The sequence below is a fragment of the Ustilaginoidea virens genome, chromosome 4 (assembly GCF_000687475.1).
Source record: "Ustilaginoidea virens chromosome 4, complete sequence".
In the NCBI taxonomy this organism is placed as follows: domain Eukaryota; kingdom Fungi; phylum Ascomycota; class Sordariomycetes; order Hypocreales; family Clavicipitaceae; genus Ustilaginoidea; species Ustilaginoidea virens.
The window spans coordinates 902,228-914,353 of NC_057319.1; the positions used below are offsets into that span (position 1 = coordinate 902,228).

At 60.5% G+C, this 12,126-nt stretch overlaps 3 protein-coding genes across 3 annotated transcripts; all 3 read right to left on the minus strand.

Annotated features, from left to right (window-relative positions):
* Window positions 1-301: 301 nt before the first annotated feature.
* Window positions 302-799, minus strand: UV8b_04779 (uncharacterized protein; the record flags this gene model as incomplete). Its single annotated transcript, XM_043142277.1, has 1 exon — window positions 302-799. One exon carries the CDS (start codon window positions 797-799, stop codon window positions 302-304), a length of 498 nt encoding a protein of 165 aa, XP_042998211.1.
* Window positions 800-2,492: 1,693 nt separating this feature from the next.
* Window positions 2,493-3,195, minus strand: UV8b_04780 (uncharacterized protein; the record flags this gene model as incomplete). Its single annotated transcript, XM_043142278.1, has 3 exons — window positions 2,493-2,850; window positions 2,978-3,028; window positions 3,119-3,195. 3 exons carry the CDS (start codon window positions 3,193-3,195, stop codon window positions 2,493-2,495), a joined length of 486 nt encoding a protein of 161 aa, XP_042998212.1.
* Window positions 3,196-3,827: 632 nt separating this feature from the next.
* Window positions 3,828-6,469, minus strand: UV8b_04781 (uncharacterized protein; the record flags this gene model as incomplete). Its single annotated transcript, XM_043142279.1, has 2 exons — window positions 3,828-6,271; window positions 6,400-6,469. 2 exons carry the CDS (start codon window positions 6,467-6,469, stop codon window positions 3,828-3,830), a joined length of 2,514 nt encoding a protein of 837 aa, XP_042998213.1.
* Window positions 6,470-12,126: the final 5,657 nt, after the last annotated feature.

A 12,126-nucleotide genomic window follows, 5' to 3' on the forward strand; every position in this document is an offset into this window, starting at 1 on the left:
TTTGGGTGGGGTTGGGGCGCGCGGCGTTATCGACTGCCAGCAGCCAGCGACATTTTATTTAGGGTAGGGTTTAGGGTATCGAACAAAAAAAAGAAAAAAAAAGACATTCTTTCTTGCCTTTCTTTTCTTTTCTCATCTCTCTCCTTCTTCCGCTGGTGGCCCGAGTACCTATCCAATTGTTGAACCATGCGTCACTGTTTCTCGAAATGTCGAGTCGATGAAGAATTTCCTTCCACCCCAGAGTTGATGGAAGCGAAGACTTGACTCGAGTTGCGACAGTCGAGATCTGGTCGCCCCCCACTCAACGTCCGCGTTCGCGTTTGCGTTTGCTCCGTGCCAAGGGTACGCTGCTGACGGGCATGACCAGCCTGCCGTGCTGAGCAACGAGCTCTTGACGCTCAAAGCGCTCTACTCGCGCTCTCCCCGATCCGCCCAGGAAGCAGCCTCCCAAATCACCAGCGGGCCGCGGCCCCATCTCTACTCTGACGACTCGCACAACAAGTACCAACGTGTCCTCGCTCGCCGAGACGTCCGGGCCGTCATCATCGCCCTGCCCATCGTGTCGCAGCCGCCCTCGCCGCGCGAAAGCATGTGCTGGCCGAGAAAGCCCATCGCCAAGGATGCTGCCACGGCGCAGAGGCCCGTATCCTCGTACAACCAGCTGGCGGCCCCGAGGCCCATCTTTTTGCCGTCGCCGAAAAGCTTCCGCTTCGTCCCGCGGCTCGCCTACGCCGCGGAGCAAGCCGCTTCCCTGGGCAGAATCACCCACTTGTCCATCAAGGCCATGCTCCTTCCTCATGTCGCGGGAGAACCAATACTACAAGACGGCGAGGCGCGAAACGCCCGGGCACTGACAAGCCAGGTGCAGCCGCATCTGCCGCCTGCCGACACGGTCTCTGCGATTCTGAGGATGGCCTCGGACGTATTACCAGTCCGCGGGGACATTGATGAGCTCGTTTGAGTGGGATATCGCGTGCGAGAGGGGCACTGCGAAGAGCTGCGGCGATGTGGTGACCGTGGTGAGGGACGGGGACGGGGGGACGGGTGGAGGAGGAGAAGACGTTTGCGAGAACGACATTAGTTCTTTTCTGTGGCAACCCGGGTCCGAGACAAACCCGCTCCCGCTGCTCGTTTCAGCATTTCCCAAACACACAAACTTAGCCTTACATCCCAAGAGACGACAATATTCATAAGGGCCAACGTGACGGAGCGGCGTGAGAGGGAGGTGTCTGCGTGGGCGGAGAGCATTCTCGCCGGGCGGGTCAGCAGGTTGCAGAGCGTGGAGGAGGCGCTGGGAGATTTGGAGTTTATGCAGAGGATGCTTCTCAGCGGGCAGAGGGGAGGAGAGGAGCAGCCATACGCACGCGAGTTGCAGGGGTGATGGCCGTCGTGACTTTGTGCCGACCTGACGGACAAAGAGCCACGGAGTCGGATTCACAACGCAGCAAAGCGAGCCTCGAACACACACGCACACTCACGCACAAAGAGCCGTCTGCGTCCTGTCCTGAAACCACCAGCCCTTGATCCCTCGACAAACCGCACAGACAGCCCAGCCCGCACACTCGAACGCTCACCAAGCCTTCCCTTCACCTTTGACCGACCCGACCACGCGGGGTCAAGCAGCCGCTACCAAACGTCGAGCAGCAAAGAAACACACCAGACATGTACGGAGTACCTGACGATGCAAAGCCCCTCCCGCCCGCTGGCTTAAATACCCACCCGGGGGCCGCCCGACCAGCAGCACCCATCGCCCAAGACTCGAAGCACCACTCCCAGATTCCGGCGCAACAAAGCCCCCCCCCCCCCCCCCCCTAAAATCGACCAACGCAGTCACCAGCAAAGAAATAATAAATAAAAAAACGCCATGGACGAAATGGACAGGCGCTCCGTGATCTCCGATACGTCCGTGATCCGGGCCGCCGTGTTGAGCCTCGTGGGTACCGCCGTGGGGTTACTCGTCCTTTTGTCCCCGATATATTGCTACGGGCGCTGGAGGGATCGGAAGCTGGATGAGGATTTGGCGAGGCGCGAGCGGCCAGCGCCAGCGCCGTCGTCGTCGTCGTCGTCGTCGTCGTCGCCGCCGCCGCCGCCGCCGCCGTACCGGCCGTAGGCGGGGCAGGAGGACCGGCTGCAGATGGCGCCGTCGTGTGTTGCGCCTTGGTGGTCATGAGAGACGTGGCGATGCATGCGTGACGTGACGTGACGCAGGGGGGGGACGACAGGCTGCAACTCGCAGTCTCTTGCGAGCCGAGGCCATGTCGACACATTCTACATTTCCGGCGTTTTCTCTGTCTCTCTCTCTCTCTCTTTCCCTCTCTCTGTCTTTTTTTTACTGTCTCACACCTGTTGTTATAGAGGTTCGCCGGCTTCGATTTTTCCCGTCTTTTTTTGTCCCTTTCCTCTTGCGACTGCGGTATATACTCCTCGTCCAACAAATCTCTCTCTCTCTCTCTACATGATGCAGACTTTCCCAGCTGGCCACGCAAACTTTCTCACAGCCTGCTCCGGCCATCAGCCGCCTCCTCCCCCCGGCACAGCTTCTCCAAGCCCCTCCGCACATGCGGCGCCATGCCCGCCGCGGCCGGCCGCCCCGTCGCCCTGTCCACAAAGACGTGCACAAAATCGCACACGGCCTTGACGCCCCCGACGCCCTGCTCAAACAGCCCCAGCTCGAAGGCGACGCTCGAGCGGCCCAGCCTGGCCACGCGGACGCCGACCTCGGCCACGGCGGGGTACGCAATGGGCGCGCAGTAGTCCGTGCTGGTGCGCACCACCACCGGGTGCTGCGGCGCGCTGCGCGGGTCGAGGCCGCAGTGCTCCAGGAGGTACGCGTTCACGGCGGAGTCGAACCTGTCGGATCGATGGGGACGGTGTGTGTCAACTGTCAGGCGGTCCCGGCGCTCACTCGAGGGTTGGGGAGGGGGGTGACGGGGGACCGGGGGGGTTGGTTTGCCTGAGGAGCGCGGGGCTGACGTACAGGAAGTCGTAGACGGAGTTGTTCATGTGGTTGTACATGTCGTTGTCGTTCCTGCGGGGAGGGAAAGGGGAAAGGGGCGCGCGCGGCAGCCCGGGTTAGATGGAGGATGTTTCTTTTGCCCCCGGCCGGCTGGGGGCTTACCATCTAGTTCGGTAGTCCAGCAGGAAGGGGTAGTGCTCTCTTGTCCGGGATTTCCTGTCGGCTAGGGGGGGAGGCATGGCGGCGAGGTGGGAGCGGAGGTGTGGGAAACCGGAAATGGACGCCGTGGGCCGGGGCGAGGCTGGGCAGCCGCAAAAGTGTAAACGGGGGATGAAGAGCAGATGCGATCATGATCATGGCAAAGAGTTAATTGTACTCCGCAAGTCGAGGAGCCGACTCAGCCGAGGCTTGGGGTTGGGGTGGGGGGGAAGAGAATGGCTTAGGTAATATGTGCCCCACCCGCCAGCCGAGACGCAGCTGCCGCCAACCCCAGACCTCGTTCAACACAAGTCCTGGCGAGACACGGCAGATTCCTCCTCCCCGGCTTTTTCGAAATGCCGAAAAATTCAATTCTTCATTAAACAGCGCAAAGAGTGCTTTTTCTTTGTCTTTCTCTTCAAAGTGTCAATAATTCAAGGCATGGCAAAACACCTTGGTGCCCCCCGGCGCATCACCTCGGCAAACCGGATTCAAGCTCCCAGCAGCTGGCTCCCCTGCAAGCAAGCAACGAACAAGATCCGTCCATAGACTGGGTTGACTACGCACCGCTCCACGTCTCAAGCAACCCAAAAGAAAAAAAGGGACAAAAAAAGGGACAAAAAAGGGACAAAAAAAGAACAGCTTGCTGCTTCCATCCCGTCCGCAGCCATCGTCACACACCGCTCCACCAGTACGTCTCGCCAATGGCAAACGATGCCCTCACGACCGACGGCCCCTCGTCGCAAACGGCACTGCTGTCGCTGACAATCACGTCGTAGTCGCCCGCCTCGACGCACCACTGGTCGCGCTCCTCGTCCCAGTAGGCAGCAGCGTACTTTTCCAACTCCGTCATCGTCACCGTCTTGGTCTCGCCAGCTTCGAGCTCGACCTTTGCGAACCCGCGAAGTTCCTTGACCGGGCGGTTCACCTTGGCGGCCTGCCGCGGCTGAATGTACATCTGGGCCACTTGCGAGCCCCTGACGGAGCCCGTGTTCCGCACCTCGAGAGTGACGGTGAGCTTGCCCTCGGCCACGGCGACCGAGAGGTCGGAAAACGCAAAGGTCGTGTAGGACAGGCCGTGCCCAAAGGCAAAGTTGACTTGGCGGTCGGCGAGCTCGTAGTAGCGGTAGCCGACGTAGACGTCTTCGCCGTAGAGCGTGCGTCCTGCCTCGGCTCGGTAGTTGAGAAACGACGGCACGTCCTGCAGGCGCCTGGGGAAGCTGAGCGACAGCTTGCCCGAGGGGTTGGCGTCGCCAAAGAGCACGTCGGCGATGCAGTTGCCCGTCTCGTTGCCCCCGTACCACGCCTGGATCACGGCCGGGGTCTGGTCCAGCCACGGCATCTCCTCGGGGGTGCCCGTCTGCATCACCACCGCCGTGTTTGGGTTGGCCGCCGCGACTCGGGAAATCAGCTGATCCAGAAGGCCGGGGAGCTTCATGCTGCTTCTGTCCGCGCCTTCCGTCTCCCAGTCGGAGTTGAGGCCGGCGCAGATGACGACCTGGTCGTGATCCTCGGCGAGCCGCACGGCTTTCCGGATCTCCTCGTCGCCGTCAATCACCTTGCAGCCGCCGACGCGGAGGGATCCATGTCCAGGCACCTGGGCGTCGCCGGCCTTGAGGGAGTAGGTGGGCGCTGATGCAAACTCTATGCGCAAGCGGTACGTTGCTCCCTTGCTCATCTCGAAGCAGCCGCGTTCCTCGCGGGTGGCGGTTCCGAAAAAGGCGTCGCCGGCGACTTGCTTGGTGGCGTTGTCGACGACGAGCTCGTCGTCGACAAAGGCCTTGGCCGTTCCAGCCACCACCACCCCGAGCTCGTACACGCAGTCCTCCTCGGCGACGAGGGAGCCTTCCATGTCGGCATACCAGACATCGGCCAGGTCGGGGTTGTGGTAGTCCACCAGGTGCATCTCCGTCTTGCTGAGGAAGAGCACATCTACGGGTGTCCGGTCAGGCGTGCCGGGAGGCTGGTTGTACACGGTCCAGCGCATGCCTTGCCTGCCCCCCTCCGGGTCGGTGCACTGAGGGCCGAGGAGAGGGAGGAATCGGTGGGTGTAGGCGCCCACGGTGTACTCGGGAGAAAGCCCAAGCTTCCCGCTGATGCCGTCGTAGGGGGTCACGGCATAGTAGGCAGGCAGAGCGGCGGAACCGCCGCCGTGGTACGTTGCCACCTTGGCATTGGGGCCGACGACCAGCGTCTTGCCCTCCCTTTTCAACGGCAGGACGTTGCGCTCATTCTTGAGAAGCACTATGCTTTCGTTGCCGATCCTGCGGAGCAGGGCAGCCGTTTCCGGCGTGTTGGCCTCCTCTTCAGGGCCAAACTCCTGGATACCCAGACCAGAGACCTTTTTGACAAGTTTCAAGACGGCTCGAACTCTCTCGTCGATGACGTGAGGGAACGGCTTGTCGGTCGAGGCATTAAACTTGAGGGCTTCTCCGCGAAACCGCGGAGGGCCGGGCATCTCCACGTCGAGACCGGCGACAACGGCCGCGGTGGTGCTGTAGGTGCCGTACCAGTCGCTCACGACGAGGCCATCCCAGCCCCACTCCTTCCGCAGCATGCCGTCGAGGTACTTCTTGTTTTCGCTGCACATGGTGCCGTTGACGCCGTTGTAGGCGGTCATGAAGGCTCCAGGACGGGCGTCTCGAACGGCCAGCTGGAAGGGGAGCGCGTAAATCTCGCGCAACGCCCGCTCAGTGACGATGCTCTGGACACCCATGCGCTTGTCCTCCTGGTCGTTGCACAGGAAGTGCTTGATGGCCGCCTGCACACCGGTGCTCTGGATGCCCCTGACCAAGGCTGCCGCGCCAAGGCCGGCCAGGAACGGATCTTCCCCGAGCGACTCGAAGCCGCGACCACCGAGCGGAGACCTCTGCATGTTGACGGTTGGGCCGAGGATGACGTGGGCGCTCTTGGCCAGGGCTTCTTGGCCCATTTTCCTTCCGGCTTCTTCCAGGAGCGCCTGATTAAAGGTAGATCCTAGCGCCGTGCCGCAGGGGAAGCATGCCGACGGGACGCCATTGAAGAACCTGGTGCCTCTTACACCGTTTGGGCCATCCGACATGCGAAGGGATGGGATGCCATGTTTGGGGAGTGCCTTTGTATGCCAGAAGTCGATTCCTGGGGCATGTAGACACAGGAGTAAGCAAAGCGAAAGCGACAAAGATCCATCAAGATGCCGCCGCGGCTCTTTCTTTCCAGCCACTACCAAGGGGGGTTCGTGCTCCAGGTTACGGGCGGAAACTAACCTGCCAGCAGGTCGCACTTTTCGGACAAGGTGAGCTTTTGGAGCACTTGTTCAACATGGAGGTCAGCCATGGTGATGGTTTGAGGTTTTGACTGGAACCAAATCCGACTAGAATTGGCGGCGTTTCGTCACTTATTTTCAGGCAAGATGGCACACCGAACCAAGTGCCCAAGCTGCGCCGGATACGAGAAAAGCAAAGAAGGTCGTAAGAGTTTTGAGATCCTAATGGGGGGGCGACGGGACGACATGCGGAAGCCCCATGTCAGTTTAATACGAGCGAGCTACACGTGAGCCTCTGCATTGAAGTCTGGTTGCATACCGCCTGTTGGTTTGGTCTTCCGGCAGAAGCTCGAGGGCGGGGGAACACGCGGGACTGACATCAATCGATGGCAAATGGGGGAAAGAGGGGCAGGGACAAGAGGGACAAGCGCATCCTTCTGGTGGAAGCCATGAGCAAGACAGCATTATGCATTATCCATGGCGAATGGCAGCTGGGCGGATGTTATCTGATGGAGAACATGTAGGTTTGATTTGATCGCTTCAGAAAGCTATGCCTCCTCAACCCCAGTTTCCCCACTTTCCGGACGCTGGGGGAGGTGGGGTCGTCGGCTGTTTGTCGGCTGTTATTGGCTGTTATTGGCTGTTATTGGCTGTTATTGGCTGTTATTGGCTGTTATTGGCTGTTATTGGCTGTTATTGGCTGTTACTGGCTGTTACTGGCTGTTACTTGGCTGTGCTCGGTTGAATGTCGGACAGCGGTTAGGCTACGATTTCCTCCGATCTCCGATCCCGTGAGCGGCGTGTTTGCCTGACCTGGAAGAGTGGGTCCTAGTTTACCGACCAACATTTTCCAGGATTGACGCGAATAGTTCAAGACAAACAAACGACAAGACGACATGGCTCTGCCCATTCTTCTGAAAGGGCCGTACATGGAACAGCTACCGTACCTGCGGCTTCGGCCTTGGCCCTTTGAGCAGGAAGGACAATGGCTCCCCCGTAGAGAAGGATGGTCAGGTTGGTCCAGGTCTTTGCTTTGCCACCATTGCCCAGCTTTGCAGCGTTTGGAAGAGATGAGCTCATGCGGCCTGATGCGGGAAAGAGGACAGATGTATTTGCCTTTGATGCCGAGCGTTACGCGAAAATCCGGGCGTTTGATGTGTTGGTCAAACAGCATAGCATGGGTGGGCTCGCTGGGCCCCCCGTTCCCAGAAGGCGGGATTCTGCAACGGCAGACGGCACCATGCCTACGCATCGGGCTTTATCGACAGATGTTCCGTCGCACTGACTCGACGGCTGATGCAGATGCGGAGTGTGCCATTCACGGGGACAACGCGGAGGGAGACTTGTCTGCGAACACGCACATTTATCCGACCGCGAGCTGACATTTGCTGGAGCTCCCCACACCGAACGAGTCAACGCGATGGCATCACGCGATGCTCGTTTTCAAGGGAGACGGACCGATTGGCTGGTGTCGGGACGAGAGGGGAAGAGATTCGAAAGCGCATCCGGACCTGTCACCCCGGTGCGGAGCCCCCAGGCACGCGGAAGCTCAGGATACATCAGTCAGTAATGGCCGCCGGTCTGACGAGCGATGCAACTCGATCGATCTATGTTACCTGAGGTGCCATTGGAAGCGGCATCCGGGCATCCGGGGTTGCTGCCAAGAAAGACGGACCAATGGCCGCACGATGCTAAGCCAAGGGGTCTTTTTATTCCCGTCATGGGCCTTCTGCCGGGACAGTCCTTTTCTCGGAAGCCACGAAGGGGGCAGGACAATAAAGGCAATGGCCACCTCGGCTATCTGATAAGTGGTTGGTTCGTCAGACGCGCGGCCTCGAGGCGGAAAGGTCTTGACGGGACGCTGCAAGCAGCAAGATGCCGACACAAGGCGCGCGACACATGGCCCGACACATGGCCCGACGGAGCGAAAAGGCGTGGCCCTTTTTCTTGCTCTCCAGCAACCCCATCAGCCTCCTCTTCTGGCATGTTTTCACCGCACGCCCCCTTTTCCCTCCTCTTGACCTTAGCCACGTTGGACTTGAGTACCCCTCACCATGGTCAAGTGGCTTCCCTGGCTGGATGAAGGATCAGGATGCGGTTCCGTCATGGGTCTCCTTGGTCCTGATTCGGTATTTGGTGCCTGTTTTGAGAGGATGAAATTTTCAGAATCCCCATCCTGGACTGCCTGGATTTCATGCCAATCCGCCATCTCAGACACCACGGCCAAGGGTCCAAAGTCTGGCCAAGCATGGGACCCATGGCCTGATGGAGCGCGCAAGGACAGGGCCAACAGCTTTCGCAATGCGCCGTCACCAGCATCCACTCACCCTTGCGACCACGCCCCCCCCCCTCCCTCTCCCTCCCCGCTTCTCCTCACCCTGTCTCTCACCTTTGACTCTGGAGATCCACTGGTACCTGGGGCTTGCGCGCACCGTTTGACAGCGGTCAGATTGGCAGGACGGGGGGGGGCCGTTACGAAAGCGAAGGATCAAGGCAGGGGGCAAAAGGGGACACTTGTGATCCGTGGAACCGGCGTAGCGTCGGCTTGGAGCGGGTCATGGTTTCATGGAAACGGCATCTTGCCAGATCACGGCTGCCGAGAGCCGTTTGCACCCCAAGCCTGTGATGTTGCGCTACAACCCAAGCTCTGGGAATCCTGGTTTTGCAAGCGATCCACTGAAGCACACGAGACGCGCGCCATGGTGCGTTTGCATGGCTAGGCCCTGCTGCACCAATGAAGCATCACGGGATCCCCAAAGACACAAACGGGGCCCCGGGGGGGGAGTGGGATTGAGACAAATACCTCGAGCAAGGCATTGCGCAGATTGCGAGCAGTGGCGGTTGTGAAGTGGCGAGGGCTGGGTCAAGGGCCAACGTTGTTGCAGGCTCGCGGACTGTATTTGTTTGGGCTGGGCAGGGTCTGGACAGCCATGTCACTTGCCGATCGAGTCTGCCAACCACGGCGCTGGGAGTCTGGGAGCTCAGGAACGCGTCAATCGTCTTGCTGCAGGCGAGGGGCGGACGTTGAGCCGGGGGGGGGGCGGGCGCGGAACAACGTCAAATAATGAGGATTAGTGCCATCTTGAATGTGTCGAAAAAGGCGTGCTTTATGCCCCCCCCCCCCCCCCCCCCCCATGGCCGCTTTGGATGGTGTATCAGAGTTGCAAAGGACAAGGAAGCAGCAGCAGCTCGGTACCTCGTCGTACTTGGCCACTGGACCTCGCTCCCACTCCCCGGCAATTCAGCCGCTGCTCTGCGCCGACAGAGTTTAGACTCTTGACAGCGAAAAAGGCCGCAGCCAAGATGCCAGAGCCAGCAAGCACCTCACGGCTGCTCTGGCGCACAGCGCGCCGGGCGGGATCTTTCCACGACGCTTGAGGAGTCCAACGAGACGACGACATATCGCAAGCTCTGGCTGCCAAACGCCCCGCGCCGTTTTGACGTCGTCGTCGTCGAAGAACCGGCACGCTGATCCCACGTGCCCCGATCGCAGCACCCGCCCGAGGAAAAGTCAATCGAGCTGGGTTCAGCCACCGGGGGCTTTCAGCCGCAGGGCCGGGCAGGTAGCCCGGGCCAGCGCCGTGATTGGCCGTCCCGGCTGCCGGGGGCTTCTGAGCAGTCACCCCGTCGCCCAGCTCGCCTGGTCTGCCCTACAGGACGGACGGCGGTAGGGCTTGTCGGATGATTTTTGGAGGGGGGGGGGGGGATGAGGGCGGGAAAACGCAGCCGACTTGCCTTTTCCCTGCGCAGGTTATGGCGGGCGGGGGGTGCGCGTAGCGGCGCCGGGCGTCTGCTTGGGTCTCTTGACATCGAGTTTGGTCGGGGCATGTATTCTCGACAATGCAAGCGTTTTATGAGGGCCTTTAGGCAGCGCCGATGGTGGTTGTTGTTGTTGTTGTTGTTGGGGGGGGGGACGGGAAAAGGGCGCACCGCGTTGGCTGCAGACCAGATGGACGATGCGCACTCTACGCCTGGTGGACGTGGGGGTTGCGAGTCCTGAACGGGGGTCCGCAGGCGAGCAATCAATTAGTCTTTGGCTGGTGCTGGTGCTGGTGCTGATGAGGATGATGATGCACAATCCTCTGAGGTGCTGCGAAAGTGCTGGCTTGGTATTGGGCCAGGGTGAAAGTCAATAGGAAGGATGGTGTGAAAGATACATCAACAGACTAGGACGATGGTGCAAGCACAGCAATTTCCGGATTTACAAAGCGCTGCATGGCACTTATCGCACCCGTAGGGGGCACAGAGCGGTGTGAGGCGATTCCCGCTACTTTACGGAGTACAGCCATGGGCTTGAAAATAGGCCTGGTCGTGCCTCGTTCATGAGCTCTTTACTCCGGCAGTATCTGCAGAAGACGGGGGGGGGGGGGGGGGAAAGCCGCGTCATGCACGGCATTAACGCTCCAAGATGACATCATCTATCAGCTGTGTTGCGAATGCTGGAATCACGCGTGTGAGGATTCTTGGCGGTGAAAGCAAAGAGGTTTTTTGGGGGCCTGGGCCAGAGTTGCCCGCCCGAGGAAAAGGAAAAGGAAAAGGAAGGGTGGCCAGCTCGGTTTGTCAGAAAAAGGTGGGGAAGGGTCCGTTGTGGAGCCCGCAGCCGTCGCACAACGTTTCGCCAGGATTCGGCGTAGCGTGCAGTGGTGACGTGACGTGACGTGACGTTTGGCCTGCCCACCGTGCCAGATTGGGCACCGAGCCCCACCCACGGGCTGGCCGGGCTTCCACGCGTCCTTCTAGAAGGCAGTTTGGGCGGTGGGCCAGACATGTGGGCCGGGCGGGGGGAGTGGGGGGGGGGGAAGGGCAGCAGTAACCGCCTGGCCAGTACCCACCCGCCCCGCCAGCGCAGCAGGCAGGTTCTCCGTACATACGGTACATACCACAGACGGACGCAACCAGGTCCCCCGTGCAGCCCATGCCGACTTTGGCCCCCCAGCGTCCGGCGAAAAGCCGGCCTGTGCGGCCGTCGACCGGCACGCACGGCAGCCCTGCAGGGCATGCCACAAACGAAGAGCCGGGGGCGGGCGAAACAACGAAAAAAAAAAAGAAAAAACAGTCGGCCAAAAAAAGATTCGCGCAAACCAACCCCCCCCCCCCTCCTCATGCCCAATGCTGCCACCGACCGACCCCGCTGGGATGGGGGGCCCCCCCCCCCGCGCCAAAAGTCGATCCCAGGCTGCGTCAGTGCGTCCTGCCGGAAATCGCGCTTGAGCCGCGGCACGACGCCGGATTGGCTGGGCGGCGGACCGGGGCCCCTCCCCCCCCCCCGTGCGCAGCAGCGCGTCAACTGCGTTGCGTTGCGTTTGCGTTGCGTTTGCGTTGCGTTTGCGCAAGCCAAAGGGACCCTGTCGTGGAAAAACGCCGCAGCCAAGACTTGCCGTCTCAACGTTGGGTTGGGTGGGGGATGGTCGTTTGCTCTTTTGCCGGGAGGCGAATAATAAACACAATGGGAAAAAAAAATAAAAATAAAATAATGCAATACTGCCTGTTGGCGCGGGGTCCCGAGACGCCGCACGTTGGAGCGGGACGCAGCAAGCAAGCAGCATCTTGTCGTTGTCGTGCCGGGGAAAAGTCGGAAAGGAGCCAGAGCTGACGCCTGCGCTGCGTCGGCGTTTCCGGTGCCGGGGCCGTCGTCACACCTGCCACGTGCAGCATCATGATGGAGGTGCCCATCTCTGCAGGCCCTTATTTACGCGATGGCCCACATGTACGGCGTGCTGTTGGCTGG